Here is a 17,682-nt window from a genome sequence, read left to right on the forward strand (position 1 = left end):
GTGAGCCGAAGGCAAATGCTTAACCGACGGAGCCACCCAGGCGCCCCAAGCATCTGACTCTTGATTTTGGCTCAGGTCATGATCTCAGGGTCCTGGGATCGAGCCTCGTATTGGGCTCCCCACTCAGCAGGGAGTCTGCTGGACATGCTCTCTCTCTCCCACTGCTCCTCCCCCCGCCCCACCCCAGAGCTCGCATGCACGCGCACACACACACTCTCTCTCTCTGTCAAATAAATAAATAAAATATTTTTTAAAATTTTTATTTATTTGAGAGAGAGAGCACAAGCAGGGGGAGTGTCAGGCAGAGGGAGAGGCAGGCTCCCCGCTGAGCCAGGAACCCTGTGCGGGGCTCGATCCCAGGACCCTGGGATCATGACCTGAGCCAAAGGCAGACACTTAATCGACTGAGCCACCCAGGCGCCCCCTCAAAGAAATACATTTATCAAAAAGTGATGAAAAATGGATTGTGATGACAACAGCATTGCTTTCTGGTAAACAATACACGTATTTATATTTTTTGATACACAAAAGTTATAACCTGTCTTTACCTAAACATGTTAGAACCAAAAACAGGCACAGCAGCTAATATCAACGACACCACACAAACCACAAATTCCTACACCTTCCTAGTTCATTTCCAAAGGCTCAAACGCAAAATAAGTGTTGTGATAAGTTGCTTAGCTAAGTTATTAACTACAACAGACTTCCTTCTGTAAAATTCTCTTCAGCTCTGTCAATAATACCCATATATGCTGAGCCCCTGTCCGTTGGGCTGGCACACACCAATGAACCCGAGGAAGTGACAGAGCTCATGTGTGTTGGTGTTAGCATCATGCATCTGTGAACAGCAGGTTCTACAGCTCTGAGGAACTAGAGTTGCCAGATCAAAGGTTACCATTAAGCAACTAGAATACATGCTTTATGCAAATAGGTGAGGGTAGAAAAGGAGGAGGTTAAAAAAAACACCACCACCAAACTCTTGGAGCTGCCCATGACTGCTGCAGCCATCGTGTATGTGGTGTTCCAGAGGGCAGGGGTCCCAAGTCGCTGATTCCCCCTGTCCCTCTCTACTGCTAATACGGGCCGTGCCTCTTTCCATGAGAAAAAGGGAACCTTATGAAATGAAGAAGTGATGACCAGTTGTAAAGACTCCATTTGTTTGTAAGTCAGAAAGTTATGTATAGTCAGAGGCCACGGTATTTTAGATCTTCAATTTCCATCATCTTTGACAGCCAAGTTGCTTAGATATTAAAAACATTTATTAAGCAGTTTAAGGACTCATATTTAAATATCAATACATACTAGCTGATTATTTCTATGTAATCAAAACAACATGGCTTCTGTTCCATCTAGCTAATGGGCTATAAGTCACAAAGTAGGTGTTTTCAGAGGACTGAAGACAAGCAAGGTTTGATATGCTCACTTCAAGAATTTCTCAGTGCTATACTGTTTGTTGGTGGGAACGCAAGCTGGTGCAGCCACTCTGGAAAACAGCATGGAGGTTCCTCAAAAAGTTGAAAATAGGGCTACCCTATGACCCAGCAATTGCACTACTAGGTATTTATCCCAAAGATACAAATGTAGGGATCCGAATGGGCACCTGCACCCCAATGTTTATAGTGGCAATGCCCACAATAGCCGAACTATGGAAAGAGCCCAGATGTCCATTGACAGATGACTGAATAAAGTAGATGTGGTATATATATACAATGGAATACTACTCAGCCATAAAAAAAAAATTGAAATCTTGCCATTTGTAATGATGTGGATGGAACTAGAAGGTACTATGCTAAGCGAAATAAGTCAGAGAAAGACAATTATCATATGCTCTCACTCACATGTGGAATTTAAGAAACAAAACAGAGGATCATAGGGGAAAAGAGGGAAAAATAAGACGAAATCAGAGAGGGAGACAAACCAGAAAAGACTCTTAATCATAGGAAACAAACGGAGGGTTGCTCGAGGGGAGGGGAATGGAGGGATGGGGTGATAGACATTAAGGAGGGCATGTGATGTAATGAGCACTGGGTGTTATATAAGACTGATGAATCACTGACCTCTACCTCTCAAACTAATAATACATTATATATTAGTTAATTGAATTTAAATTAAAAAAAATTTTTTTAAAAAGAACTTTTCAGTGCTATAAAACACTGAAGGAAAGCCACCATAGAGCACTATTAAAACCTGTTTTGTTGGTGCAGCCACTCTGGAAAACAGCAAGGAGTTTTCTCAAAAAGTTGAAAATAGAGCTATCCTACGACCCAGCAATTACACTACTGGGTATTTACCCCAAAGATACAAATGTAGTGATCCGAAGGGGCACATGCACCCCAATGTTTAGAGCAGCAATGTCCACAATAGCCAAACTATGGAAAGAGCCTAGATGTCCATCAACAGATGAATGGATAAAGAAGATGTGGTGTATATACACACACAATGGAATATTACGCAGTCATCCAAAAAAATGGAATCTTGCCATTTGCAATGACGTGGATGGAACTAGAGGGTATTATGCTAAGTGAAATAAGTCAATCAGAGAAAGACAAGTATCATATGATCTCACTGATAATGAGGAATTTGAGAAACAAGACAGAGGATCATAGGGGAAGGGAGGGAAAAATGAAACAAGACCAAACCAGAGAGGGAGACAAACCATAAGAGACTCTTAATCTCAGGAAACAAACTGAGGGTTGCTGGAGTGGTGGGGGGTGGGAAGGATGGGGTGGCTGGGTGAGGGACCTTGGGAGGGTATGTGCTATGGTGAGCGCCGTGAATTGTGTAAGACTGATGAATCACAGACCTGTACCCTGAAACAAATAATACATTATATGTTAATTAAAAATTAAAAAAAAAAAAAAAAACCTGTTTTGTTTCCTAAGAGACAGTAGCACCAAACCAGGGAGGGTGGGAGAGAGGCTGTTCCAGTTCCTGTATCCCACCCCCCCTCCTGGCACTCCTGGGAACACACTAAACCAGGAATGTGCAAGAGGAGCAACTCTTCAAAAACAGTTTTTTATTAAAGAAGTAATAAAGTTTCATTGTAGACAAATTGGAAAACATAAGTAAAGAAAAACTATTACTTGTTTGGGAATATATCTTTTCAAGCCTTTTCTTTGCTCATACGTACATATGTTGTCATACCCCAAGATACGCCCATTTGGGTTAAAACATTTATACTTGACAGAGTTTCATATAGTACTATTTTGGCTTCAGAGGCATTCCTTCACATTTGTGAAGACTGAGATTGACTTGGGACATGTTGCAAGTTGCAAGTGTCTGAGAACCAAAGACAGAGCGCCATCTTTGCAGTAATGGTTGCCTCCACAGCTCAGCTCTAGGAATCCTTGTTTGCTAGTTTGGAGCAGTAATAATCTGAGGTAAGATGGCCCCATAATGCCCTTGTGTAATAGGTGAGTGTGATGGTGTTTGCCTCATTTTCACTGACTTCTTTTGACTTGACTTTCCCCCCTTTTGGGAACGGGAGAGTACACTATTACTTAAACAGTGAGGATCACGTGTGTTTTGTTTGTGAGCCTTGCCTTGAGCGTAAGTGTGTCATAGCCACAAAGAGCTTAACAGGAGCAGAAAACGAGCTACAGAATAATGAGGGAGAATCTCCTCATTCAAATACGTACGGCGCGGGCACCAGTCCCCTTGCAATATGGGATTTAGAGAGGCCATCCTGCAGGACCCCACGCATCAGTGGGCCAGCCTGAGGCAAGGCCTTGCCGCTTGCAGTGGTGTTATAAAGAAGCTTCAGAGACTCAAAAACACACTCATCAGTCTAAATGCAATTTGATTATGCAAACATTAAAGGTTCTTACCAATGATGTTACTGGTAGATCAGACTGTAGTCCTCAACCAAGGAATAGTCAGGATTATCTGCAAAGGGCAGAACAGAGCAACATTAAGTTAATCTTGTTTCACGATAAGATCTTAGCCCTTCTGAAATCAAAACATTCCACTTAAAGATTCTAGTGACTGTCCCTTTTATAAAAAGAAAACATCTGGCAACAAATCCTACAAATGGTAGTCATGACTATAAACCAGAAGATTCACTCACACATTCTGGAAATCACTACTATGATTTCATTGCCCTTTTCATCCATGCGCAGATAGCAGCACCCAGAGTAAAGTCATCTTCAGACATAGACATAAATAAGTCCCACGTTATCAGGTGGTAATTGTTTTACAAAAATAAAATAACTCGAATCCTTATATTTTTCAAAGATATCATTTCAGCCCCTGAATTTCTTTCAGTCACTGAAGCTCTGCTAAGCTCCCATATGCTGCGTGAGTTTTCTCTTCCCTCAGTCCCTTGAACCCAGGTAGGTATATCTTTCTTTTACTCGGATAATAGATATTTGCTGAGCACCTACTCTGTGCCCAGTACTGTGTTAGGTGCTATGAGTGATACAGGAGAAAACCAAGTGCCCACCTTCAAGGATCTTATAATTACCCAAGGACTAAAACTAACAAAAAAAATGATAAAATGTGTGTTTGTCCCAGAGGTATCATTAGGAGTTCTGAATGAAAAAGAGACCAGAGTGATTAGTGAAAGACCCAATTACGGTCAGTGCACAAATGTATAATATGAGGTTATATGTTTCTAGACATCTATGCCTTCCATCAGTTATGTTTCTGTGTAATCCAAAGGAAACTATATCTCACTTTGCCGTTTTTATGGTTCAAGTTGAAATAATCTCTTAGGTAAGACTGCCTTATAATAAGGTTCTTTTGGTACTCCAAGAGTGGAATTCTCTTTGAGAAGCTATAAAGTAGACCACCAATTACCAAAGTCCACTCTGTGACAAATAGTATTATATTAAGATCCTGATATAGGTTCATTCTCTTGAGAATTTGATTCTATCTATTCCCTTCTTTCCGGGCGCCTGGGTGGCTCAGTTGTTAAGCATCTGCCTTCGGCTCAGGTCATGATCCCAGGGTCCTGGGACCGAGCCCTGTATCGGGCTCCCTGCTCAGCGGGAAGCCTGCTTCTCCCTCTCCCACTCCCCTTGCTTGTGTTCCCTCTCTCGCTGTGTCTCTCTCTGTCAAATAAATAAATAAAATCTTTTAAAAAAATTGTTCCATTCTTTCCCTTTATTTCAACATTCTAACTACTCAACCTTAGAGAGAACATGATGGGGCACCTGGGTGGCCCAGTTGGTTAAGCAACCGACTTCAGCTCAAGTCATGATCTCAGGGTCCTGCGTGGAACTCTGTGCTCAGCTGGGAGTCTGCTTCTCCCTCTGCCCTGCCCCCCTGCTCATGTGCTCGCTCGCTCTCAAATAAATAAATAAAATCTTTACAAAAAAGAAGAGAGAGAGAGAACATGACATAAGCATTTCAAAAGGTCTTTCTCAGTGTCATACCTGGTAAACTTTTAGGAACTGGGAGAGGTCCTCTCCTGTAAGAAATGAAAACCAAAGTTTTTCAGATGAGATCTTGTTATTTTTCTAATTTTTGACTTCACACTACAAGCATACTGCCCTCTAATCAGATCTGGTTTCTGTTCTGGAGAGTCAAGGAGAGTTCAGATGAAGCAAAAGGCCTGCACTACCGCTGACCCACTGGAATCTAGGCTGCTGACATTTTATTATGCTGACGGGCAGGATGCACTGCGGGCAGGAAGCACGGAGCCCTGCCCCCACACCCCACACTGACAAGAGGAAAATCTCTGCTGTGAGTGCGCAGTTTCCTGATCTGGTACCTCTGCATGACCACACGGAAAATGGAAAATACAAGCGGCTCCCACCTCACTGTGGGGATGAAATGAGCTAATTCACACGAACTATTCTGAACAGAGCCTGGCATTCTTAAATATTGATGAGGGTCCGGCAATGCCCCCTCAAATACTCCCTTCTCTTTTGAAAAAACTGGAATGGAAGTTAGCAGCTTAGTCATGAAGTTGACTGCGTGAAACAGAAGTTTCTCTTCTGTCGGGATCTTTTATAGCGGTAAGGGCTATAGCCCTGTAAAGGGCCAGACAGTAAACGATTTTGACTCTGCTGGCCACGAGGGCAACTCGGTCGCAACCCTGTCAACTCGAATGCAAAAGAAGCTGCGGACAAAATGCAAACGAATGAGCATGGTCGGGGTCCAATAAAACTTTATACGAACACTGACATCTGAATTTCATGTAATTTTCATGTGTCACAAAATAATATCCTTTTCTCTTTATTCAGCCATTTAAAAATGTAAAAACTATTCTTTACTCTTGGGCCCTACCAAAAGAGGTTGGTCAGAGTTGATTCACAGAGGGCCAGAGTCTGCTGACTCCTGCTTTCTATAAGCTGTAAAAAAGGTATAGGATTCATACGTGAGTAACAATAATCACCCTCAAGCATGATATAGTCCTCCTTAAACTATGACTGGTAAAATCCACTGAACATTTGTCCTAAATGCAAATGCAGTGGTGGGTGTGTTCCAATTCTAATACCTCTTAGAACACTAATAATAACAACATTTATTAAAAGTATTTTTGTTATTTGAAAGGTAGCTGGTTATTACCTTGCTAGGTTAGGTCCCGGGGCCTTTCCCTGTGAGGCTGTATTCTTCTGGGGGCAGTAGAAATTCTCATACATGATGGGTGCTAGGGGAATTAAGAAACAAAATATTAAGATGCTAGTGTCTTCCATTCTCGACATGTGATGCAAAAGACTAGTAGAAATGCTTAAATAAACCCCTAGCCCTGCCACTCCACTCACCTGGTGGGGTTTGTCCAGTTTTTCGGTGGTTCACAAAAAATGCAATGTCCTTCTCAATGCTGCACGCTTCCAAGCTCTTACGGACTTCTTCATACATCTAACAAAAAGAAGATAAATCGGGGTGCCCGGGTGGCTCAGTCAGTTAAGCATCTGCCTTCTGCCCAGGTCATGATGCCAGGGTCCTAAGATCGAGTCCCGCATTGGGCTCCCTGCTCGGCGGGAGTCTGTTTATCCCTCTACCCCTCCCCACTGCTGTGCACTCTCTCTCTCTGACAAATAAGTAAATAAAATCTTTTTTTTTAAAAAAAAGATAAATCAAGCTAGAGTATGTCGGTGATAATTGTGACACAGCTTATTAAAACAGGTTTGATGAATGGCTGAATCTCCCAAATTTTGTTTTAAAAAAGAAAAAGAGACATTCCCAAGTCTCTTTTTCTGTGACTCATATAAAGGGATTTCTCTGACGCATATCTGCTATTAAAATTGTTTTAAAGATGGCAAGAAAGGTATCTCTATGGCAGCATAAAAACCTTGCCAGAAAGAGGGTTTTTTATAATACGGATGGCCAAAGGAAACAGATACCAAGACTAATGCCACACACAAATGCCAAGACAATGCATTACCTTGGAAAAAGTTCTAGTCAATTCTACAGGTTTTCTAGGAGTTCAATTGTTCTTCTAAAGTGACTGTCCCATCTAAGTGAGGGTGGCTATTTCTTAGACAGAGGGTTGTAATAATTTGAATTCTAATCCGTTTGAGGTCTGAGATCCCATGAGGATTGCTGTGCACAAGTTAAAGCTGGATATTGACGCTGGTAATACTGCTGAAGTAAATCTTGAGCCCTGGCGTGATCATTAGCCTGGGCAAGAGTCATTCTGCTAGTACTTGGCGCTGTCCTGGAGGGACACTCTGGGACTCATAGTCATGCTATAAAATCTCTGTCATCCACAAATTAAACTGTGTTTTGGTGGGGGGGATGCCTGGGTGGCTCAGTCGGTTATGTGTCTGCCTCTGGCTCAGGTCATGATCTATGATCTCAGGGTCCTTCGATCAAGCCCTGCATCAGGTTCCCTGCTGAGCGGGGAGCTTGCTTCTCCCCCGGGCCCTCTGCCCCTTCCCCTGCTTGTGCATGCTCTCTTCTCAAATAAATAAATAAAAATCCTAAAACAAACAAAAAACTGCATTTGGGTCTCCCTTCTCTGCTCCCTCGTCCTAACTCTTAAAGAGAAAGTCATGGTAGCGAAGCAGACCAGGCGTCAGGCAGTTAGGTGTTTATTTGGCTCTAGCAACTCACTGAGTGGCCTTGGGCAAGTCACTGTACCTCTCTAGGCCTCAAATGAGGAAGGTGGACTAATAAATGTCTATGGTTCCTTCCACTCTAATGAATCCTCCGTGGACGCCTTTGACTTACAACATCGCTTGTGACACATTGTTGGGACAGCTGATTCATGTGTAACCACAGTGCATTCCGAAAGAAGTTTATTCGTTCACATTCTTGAGCTTCAAACATCTATAGAAACATAACGACATGTCCATACATAGGCAGAGAAGAAGGACATTTGTCTAGACTGGCTATGACTTAAGAAACAGTATCAATCCTCATTATCTGTAAGCTTATTGCCCCGTTTAGGATAGTGCCCTCACCACCGGGGAAACTCATCAACTCTTAACTGCAGGCAAAGAATGCAAATGGTATTCTCACACGGTATTAACACAAACAGGACCGGATATAGTTCTGAACGTAAGAGGTAATGACGAACCCAGATAGCAAGGTTCTAACCTGAACTCCAGCTCACATTTCCAACTGCCTAATGGGTTTCTCCACCTGGCAGCTTGCCAGAGCCTCCAATTCAAAACTCTGCCCTGCCCCTATGACTGAGTTCAATTGGCAAGACGGTCACAATCGCTGAAGCCAGTTCATTAGAACATGGGGGAACCTGCACTTGCCTTCTATCTCTGTGTAGTTTTGAAATTTTCTTTAATAAAAAAGTTTTTTTAAAAGGTCACTCCCTGAGGGGCGCCTGGGTGGCTCAGTCGTTAAGCGTCTGCCTTCGGCTCAGGTCATGATCCCAGGGTCCTGGAATCGAGCCCCATATCGGGCTCCCTGCTCAGCGGGGAGCTTGCTTCTCCCTCTCCCACTCCCCCTGCTGTGTTCCCTCTCTTACTGTATCTCTCTCTGTCAAATAAATAAATAAAATCTTTAAAAAAAAAAAAGTCACTCCCTGAACAATAGTTTTTTGGATATAAACAAATAACATTTGGAAAATCAAGTTATTAGTCTATAAAGTGGGTGCTATTCTATGTGGCAGTGCATGTTCTATATTAATGTGTTTTTAAATGTTGATTATAACGCTATTACATTCTGAAAATTTTTATAATGTAAAGCTTCACACATACACAAGAGAATAGTTTAATGAATGCCCGTGTACCCATCATCAGCTTAAACATTTATCAACTCACAACCAATTCTGTTTTATTATATGCCTACCAAATCAACTACTCCTCAGAGTATTTTGAAGCAAATACATTATTTCACCTGCAAACCTTTGAGTATTTGTATGTAGCATATATTTTAGATTTATTTAGTATTTAGTATTTATTTAGTATACTTAGTATATTAGTATATTTAATATTCATGTAGCATATAAATACTAAAATTTCACATTATTTTTATTATAGAATATTGCCCATAGAAAGACTCATAGAGAGAAATGTAATGAATCCCCACATAGCAACCACCTAGGTCAGTCAACAAGTTTGGCCATATTTGCCTCAGATTCTGTTTAAGCCCCTTGTGTGCTTTCTCCAATCTCAATCACCTTCCTCCTTCCCCGCAGATAACCATTTTCCTAAACTTTATCATTCTCATGCAGGCTTTTTTAATACGTACGTGTCCATAAAATGTATATGATATTGCTTTGCATTTTTTTAAACCTTAAAAAGGGGGCCTTATTCTAGGCTTTTCCATGAGAGTTGTGCAGTCAAGGAAGTAAAACAGAAAAGAGTGTTTTGGGAGGGGGATAGTGACCCACAGTACTAGAGAGTAGATATACATCAAATAAGATCAGGAACTGCAAAGGCTTCCTGGACCTCACACCATGGAGATTTCCAGTTCCTCAAGTGAGCAGCCGTGAGTGGGCGGAGGTGGGCAGGGGGGACCCCCAGACGCAGCAGGCTGGGATAGGCAAAGGGTGATGAGTATGTGAAGACAACGCCCTCAAGAAGGCTGGCTGTGAAGACAGGAGAGGGTAGCAGATGGGAAGCAACAGCCAGTAGGTTCTAAAACCAAGAATGAGCGGAGTTGTGCAAATGACAAGAGAAGTTCACATTAAAGGCTGTGCACAGGCATGAGGGAAAGACAGCTGGATGATGGCATCTTGAACCCAGGTGTTGGGACAGGCTCTTGATAGGGCAGGAGCAGCCCCTTTTCAACTAACAGGAGAAAAGGAGGGGTGGGGGTGGAGATGGGCGGTTCTCATGCTTAAATTTGCCTAAGAATCACCTGAGGACCTATTAACAGAAACCCCAACAGTTTCTGCTCAGTAGGGTCTGGAATTGGTCTGAGAATCTGCATCTCTAACATATTCCCAGAGGATACTGATGCTACAAATCCTGGGACTTCACTTTGAGAACCACTGGTAAGAAAAAGATTACGTCTTTATTTTCTGCAGGAGATTGTAAGCGAGGTCCTGTGCTAAAAACGAAGCGGGGGTAATGGTGAAATCAAAGGTGTAAGGAGAGTAAAAACTTCTAAAGCCTGCTCGCCTCCTGCCTGCGTTTTCCTTATCCGATAGCAGGTTCAGGTGAGGCCCTGGAAAGATAACGACTTAATCACCCATGACCTGATCCAGCTATGGCGTGTTTGGGCTAACCAAACATGAGAGGAAGTCCTGGAGCAGAGTCGGACACAACGGTCGGGACTGGGACTCGGCAGAAAGATGAGGTCTGGGGGGAAACCTTCCAGGTCCTTCCCTCCTCCACTGAAATTTCTGATTTCTAATTGGCCCTCAAGCAATTCTATGAGACTTGGGGTCCTATGGTGAGGGGGTGGTACGTTTCTCCCCAAGTAGACTCTCCAGGTTCTGGGAAGAAAACCCATCCCCTCCCAAGCAGCTGCCGGTTCCAGTACCTCGCAGGCCTTGATGTGCTCGCTCTGCCAGCCTTCGCGGATCTTGTCCAGGGCGCTGATGTGCATCATGTACGTCTTGTCTGCAATGCAGGGGAGGGGCCTGGCTTCAGAAACCAGACAGGACAGGGACCTGCAGACCCACCGCCCAGCTTGCCTCGATGGAGCAGGCTGAGCTCTCAAGGCCCCAAAGAGCTCTGAACACTGGAAGGCCACGTCCATCTCTCACTCTCGTAATATCTTTGTGAATTAAGCACTTTCCTTTTAGACATTAAACCAAGCAAGTAGTAAGAAACGGTTCAAGGGAGGAGAGAGAAGGCCGGCAGGAACCTCAGCCAGGGCTCTCTTTGGCTAATTCGGCCTCAATAGCTTCCTTCCCATTTTCAGGAAAATGTTTCAGGGAGAGGTGCGGGGAAGAGAAGTATTGAGTTGCTTTGGTTTGGGATTTAGAGACTTCTCTTTTTTTTGGATTTAGAGACTTCTTAAGTGGCCACGGTCATGAGAGGCTTATCTTCTGCAGGGTACTCTGGGATGAGAGGGCTTTGCAAACACCTGGTTTGGATCTCAGATTTCAGCCATGACAAGGCCTCACAACTTGCCTGTTGCCTTCATAACAGGAAAGAGTTAGCAGGGCTGAAATGGGCTTTTAAGAGAGATGTTCCCAACAAGCAGAGTGAGCACCTGATTACAAAGCAGTTGCCCCATGACCGCCCCCCCACCACCACCTCCACCATTCAATCACAAGTAAGGTCCAAGACCCAAGTGGGGGAGGGGTGTTGGGACAGAAACTGCAGTCCCATCTACTTCCTCTCACTTTCCCAGGTCCTGACTTGTCCTCTCTCCCTCTTTCTCTCCCTCCCTCCCCCCAGATATCTCAGTAATCCCACTGCCTGTCCATACATGATTGTGTGGTCTACAACACCACCTTTCCGGACGGATTCCGCGGAATGTCAGCCCCACAAAACCCTCCCCCGTCCCCGGGAGCAGCCCCTCACCCGAGTCTTCTACTGCGGTCTTCAAAGTTGCCAGTTTCACAAAAAGCTGTGAGAACAAAGGAGAGAGGAGAAATGCTGAGCCAGGCTTCCACAGGCCAACAGACTTACACTGACTGTGAAGAGAGCGGTGTAGCCCACATTTTGCCTGTGTTTCTCTCAGCAAATCGTTCAACCTGCCCCCTAATCTTATCACCATTGGGCAACAGCCACGGAGCATCTTGCCCTCTGTTTTCCTAAAGACATACCCCTGCCCTCTGGTTGCTGACAATCTTCTATTCAGCTTACGTAAAACTGATAACATGCCCAAGCAGGAGGTGGCCTGGCTACAAAGACTACTCGAGTTTTGAAGAAAGGTGAAAAAAACCAAGCCCCCCTCCTCAACTTTTTATCACTCCACTCCCTTCCCCCGGGCCACGTTTCTGCAGCTCTTCCAGAACCCCAAAACTGTGACAAGGGATTTTCTTGGTCAGAGGATCCTAGTAGCCCAGAGGAAGAAGATATGGTCAGGGACTTAGGATGCAGCTCCATTTTTAATTAAGATTATTAACTGGCTTGAGTCTCAAATACATAAATCTCAGATTTTTCAGGCTGCCGGCTCGCCCAGGTACCTTTTCTTGTTGCTTCGGGTTTACCACGTTGGCACTCCGGTGGACAGCCTGCTCTGCTTCGTCTTTGTCTCGGCATTTCTGCTCGTAGATCTTCTTTGCCTTTGTTGTTAGAAGCCAAAAGAGGACCAAAACAGGTGAGCAGAATGGAACCCTCCAAAGCAGCCACACCAGCCCACTAAGCCCAGCAAAGCACAGGGCACTCAGATTAGCTTTGTGATCACCACTCCATGGTGGGCACTCTGAGGGCAAACGCTCTTTCTGATCTCTTTTTGAAAGGTCTCTCTAGCCCTTTTCCAAACTATGCATGTGGTGGCAACCTGATCAAGGAAATAATCCCTCCTATTTGGCAAACACAAAGTATGTGAGCTTTAAAAACGGACAGAAACAAAAAATGGGATTTGAAATAGGCAAAATCAAGATAGGTATGTAACCGTAAGATGTGCAATCCAGCGTTTTCATAACATAAGCCTCAGGACTTAGATGCAATCACTTGGCCATGGTAATTACAATTATGCTTCAATATCCTAATGTGCCCACCATAGCAAGTGACAGTGGGGAGGGCATCAATCCCAGCGACTCTGGCACTTAGGCATAGCCGTGTTCCTTTTTGATTTAAAGAACTGTTTTAGTTCTGTTTGAAAGTAGGCTGTGGTCTAATCTGGGCCATCATTACTACTATGAGTGTGAAAACAGTTCTCAAACTATAGCTAGTGAATCAGAGCATTTTCTGTTTCAACTATTGAAGCAAAGACTTAACTCTTTGAACAAATAAAGCTGCGAATCAGCTAATAAATAAAAATGTTGACCCCCGAAAACTGCTTGACTAAGAACGAAGACTCCTTTGCAGAGATGGTTTGTGCTCATCAAATATTTCACACGCATTCTTGCATTTCTCGGCATCTTCTGCAATTCATTTGGGGTTAATCTTTCAGTAAACAGCCATATAATTCTCCACACATGCTACACACACATAAAAATGTCATAATTTTTCATAATTACAAGCACATGAGATATTCAGGCAACAATTTTCCTTTGTAACAATATGTGAGACATTTCTCTATATCAAGCATGAGCCCTGTAGCTGAACACTTCGATGACTGTAAATACACACACTCATGCCATAATTTTAACTATCTCTCTATTGGTGGACATTTATCTTCTTTCCCCTTTTTTTATAACATAAAAATATGCTGTTTTTATTTTGGGTAGTATGAATTTATCCATACAGGTCAAGTTCCCAGAAGTTTAATTGTTTGGTAAAAGAATATGTATATGTCCAACTTCCTTCCAAAATGACCACACCAACTGAAACTCCCCCTAGCAGTATATGGAGTAAATTTCCTCACTCTCACCAACACCAAGCCTAGACAATATGCCTGACCTTTTCTAATACTAGAGGGAGAGAGACGAATACACTTAAAATAAATGAAAAAATCGATAGTCTTGGCAAAGAACTAGAAAAGCTCAGCAAAGGCAGAGAAGATAAAAAGAAGAACCAAATTGGTGGGGCGTCTGGGTGGCTCAGTCGTTAAGTGTCTGACTTCAGCTCAGGTCATGATCTTGGGTCCTGGTGCGCACTGGGCTCCACGCTCAGCAGAGAGTCTGCTTGTCCCTCTCCCTCTGCCCCTCCTCCTGATTGTGCTCTCTCTCAAATAAATAAATAAAATTGTTTAAAAAAATAAAAAAAAGAAGAACCGAATGGAAATTTTAGAACTAAAAAAACACACTAATGGAAATAAAAAACTCAATGGATGGGCTTAAGAATGGAAGAGACAGAAGAAAGAGTCTCTTTCTTCTGAGTGGAGGACAGAACAATGAAATTACCTAACCTGAGTATCAGAAAAATAGGCTGAAAAAAATGCGTAGAGCCTCATGGACCTTTGGCACGGTAACAAAAGATCTAACACTCATGTCCTTGCAACGCGAGGAGAGGAAGGTGGGCTGAAAAAGCACTTGGAGAAGTAAAAAGCTGAAAACTTCTGAAATTTGGCAAAAGATGTAAACCTACGGATTAAAGAAGTTGATCAAACCCCAAACAAGATAAGCCCAAGGAAATCCATGTTAAAAACACACAGGAGAACTTCTGAAAACTAAAAAAAAAAAAAATTAAAAAATATATGACACCTTACCTATAAGGGAAAACCAATCTGAATTACAGCAGCTTTCTTATCAGAAACTACAGAAGCCACAAGAAAGTGGCACATTTTCAAATACTGATAGAAAAGAACTGTCAACACACAATCCTATATCCAGTGAAAATAGCCTTTAACACTGAAAGGAGAATTAAGACATTCTCAGATGAAGAAAAACTGAGAGTATTTGTCGCTAACACACCGTTCTGTAGAATGGCTAAAGGAAGTTCTCTGGGGGCGCCCGGCTGGCTCAGTCGGTAGAGCACGTGATGCTTGATCTCAGGGTCGTGAGCTCAAGCCCCACATTGGGCGTGGAGCCTACTTAAAAAAGAAGTTCTCTAAGCAAAAGGAAACCATAAAAGAAGAAACCTTGGAACATCAAGAGGGAAAAAGGACACAGTCAGCAAAAAATGAGTAAATGCAATAGTCTTCCTTTCTCTTGAGTTTTCTAAATCATTTTTTTGACAGTCGAAGCAAAAGTTATAACACTGATATGGCTCTTCATGTAGGTAGAAGACAGAGTTAAGAAACTTGTATTTCACTAAGGCTTTCTCTTCAATTGTTAAAAAGCTTACCCAAGACTGCTAAAAAAATAAAAGCGCTGGGAACAATTATTTCTTGTCCAACACTATTTCTGCAATTACACTAACATCACTTCCTATTTATCAGTGGCTTTTGAGGTGCTATGCGTCACGGGAAAGAAGGATGCAGAACAGACCACACACGCCATCAACATTGGTGACATTTTCTTTTGTAACTGGGTTACCAGATAGCATGTCACAGTCAGAGAATATCATGATGATGCCTCTGTGCAGAGATGGAGTCACAGATGTTTCAAAACCAGAGTTCACTGTCCCGAGTGAACAGACTCATAAACGCTAGAGTGAGGGTGCTAGCAATCTGTCTTAGCTCTATCTTGTTAAGTGTTTTCTTAAATAAATAATTTAAGGAAGGTTTTTGCAGGTTTCAGATCTTGAAACAGGAAGGAGTCACTCAGTAAAATAGGTAAGAAATCAAGATTCAAAGTAGTCACAGAGAAAAAGCTCAAATCCAACAAGATAAATGGCATCATGGAGTATCGATGCTTTTGTGTCTTGGCCTGAAATATTTAAACTGACTTTCCAGGTTACCAGAAAGGCACTATCATTTTGTTTCCTCATCTAGTTTCATCCTCAGTCTTTCCAAGGCCTTAAAAAGAAGGAAAGTCAAACTTCTAAAGGTTGTTTTCCCAAACCACTGCACTAATTAATATTACTGAAACGTTATTGTCAGGAATATGCTCAAACACAGCACAGGATTTCAGAAAAGGTTCCCATGACAAAAAGAAGGCAATAAAGGGAGACTCAGGGGTGCCTGGGTGGTCCAGTCAGTTAGGCATCCGACTCTTGGTTTTGGCTCAGGTCATGATCTCAGGGTTCTGGGATCAAGCCCTGCGTCCTTGGGCTCCGTGCTCAGCAGGGAGTCTGCTGCTCCCTCTCCCTCTGCCCCCCCTCCCCTCACTTGTGCACACTCTCTCTCTTTCAAATAAATAAATAAAATCTTTTAAAAATAAGTACATAAATAAAAAATAAAGTGAGACTCACATCCATGGTTTTCTTGAATTGTAAGCTCTTTTGTTTATGGGCAGCATCCATTAAAAGCTCTGTCTGTGAAGAGAGGACAAGCACTATTAATAAAAAACAAATTACTATTAATGTCAGTTTACCTTGAGGACTAAATATTCAATGTGGACTACCTCACTTAGTCCTCACACACCCAGAAGGTAGATGTGCTATTTATTAGCCCCATTGCACAAATGAGGAACCTGCAGCACGGAGGCTGAACAACCTGCCCCAGGTCTTATGGCTGGTTAATGGTGAAGCCCGCCTTTGAACTTGGGCAGCCACCATGGAGAATCATTGATCCTTGGAGCTGTCTCTGCAGTAAATCTGGAATCAAGGAACTTGGGTTTCAAAAAGGATTTTAAAACTGTTGCTAAGGCACCATTCATATTTTAAAAGGGGTCTTTATTCTAGGGGCGGCTGGGTGGCTCAGTCGTTTGGCGTCTGCCTTGGGCTCAGGTCATGATCCCAGGGTCCTGGGATCGAGCCCCGCATCGGGCTCCCTGCTCAGCGGAAAGCCTGCTTCTCCCTGTGCCTCTCCCTCTCTATCTGCTTGTGTTCCCTCTCTCGCTGTGTGTGTGTGTCTCTCTCTCCCTCTGTCAAATAAATAAATAAAATAAAATAAAAATAAATAAAAGGGGTCTTTATTCTATAAACCTATGTCAGCATCCTTCAATGGCACACCCTTAATCAGCAAGGAGCCCAGGCAGTATGAAGAGAAGTGTTTGTGGGACAGCTATAAGATGTTCTCTTTACCCCATCTAATCCCAGAAAGGTAAAGTACTCTGTTGAGTTCAGGTGGAAGCAATTTCTTTGTTGTGGTGGTGATGTTAACACTTTAAGTACTCAAATAATGGAGCAAATAATAAAAATGTATGTCTCAGACATAATAGTAGTGCCCATTTATCAGGTATTCTTATGTGCTAAGCAGTTTTCATGCATCACAACAACTGTGAGTACTCTTATCTCCATTTTCTTGACAGTAAACCGAGGTGGATTTATTTAGCCAAGCAAGTAGTGGAATTGGGATTTGGGCACAGCCTGACTCCTGTGCCCTTATTCCTAACCATTACCCTAACCTCCCATTATCCCTTATGATAGCTCTATAAAACATAATGGGTGTATAAAAGACCAAGAGATGCAATCATTCAAAATGAGATATGGCATTGCTCTGGTGCAAAATGATACAATGCAAAATAATAATATTGAAGATGATATTCAAGTGTGGTTTCTCTTTCTTCTGGAAAAATAAATTTTTGTCTGTTACCAACACAAACATGGTTGGATGGATTGTCAAGATATCTGGATGGACTAGTTGGCATGGTCTCACTTCAAATATACGTTTGTGTAATACATGAAATTCCCCAGGGGTGGGAGGGGTGGCAAGGAGCCTTCAGAGAACAGAGCAGTCATCCACTAGCCTAGCAGAAATCAAGGGATCAAGAGGGGGCCATGCATCTGCTGATAGTGAAGACGCTGAAGGCACAGAGAACAGATATGAGCCCCACAT

The 17,682-nt window shown here is 42.9% G+C and overlaps 1 protein-coding gene across 1 annotated transcript in view; it reads right to left on the bottom strand.

Moving 5' to 3' along the window:
- The window catches only part of PSTPIP2 (proline-serine-threonine phosphatase interacting protein 2), a 64,620-nt gene that overhangs the window by 2,150 nt on the left and 44,788 nt on the right, over positions 1 to 17,682 (bottom strand). The window contains exons 6-14 of the mRNA XM_027575963.1: positions 16,155 to 16,217; positions 12,440 to 12,538; positions 11,832 to 11,877; positions 10,840 to 10,919; positions 8,122 to 8,220; positions 6,711 to 6,807; positions 6,514 to 6,595; positions 5,376 to 5,410; positions 3,828 to 3,885 (exon numbers count right to left, since the gene is read on the bottom strand). Of these exons, the coding sequence (XP_027431764.1) occupies positions 3,836 to 3,885; positions 5,376 to 5,410; positions 6,514 to 6,595; positions 6,711 to 6,807; positions 8,122 to 8,220; positions 10,840 to 10,919; positions 11,832 to 11,877; positions 12,440 to 12,538; positions 16,155 to 16,217 (651 nt within the window). The 3' untranslated portion in view covers positions 3,828 to 3,835. The remainder of the gene's footprint in view (positions 1 to 3,827; positions 3,886 to 5,375; positions 5,411 to 6,513; positions 6,596 to 6,710; positions 6,808 to 8,121; positions 8,221 to 10,839; positions 10,920 to 11,831; positions 11,878 to 12,439; positions 12,539 to 16,154; positions 16,218 to 17,682) is intronic.

Source organism: Zalophus californianus, chromosome 14 (assembly GCF_009762305.2).
Source record: "Zalophus californianus isolate mZalCal1 chromosome 14, mZalCal1.pri.v2, whole genome shotgun sequence".
Taxonomy (NCBI): domain Eukaryota; kingdom Metazoa; phylum Chordata; class Mammalia; order Carnivora; family Otariidae; genus Zalophus; species Zalophus californianus.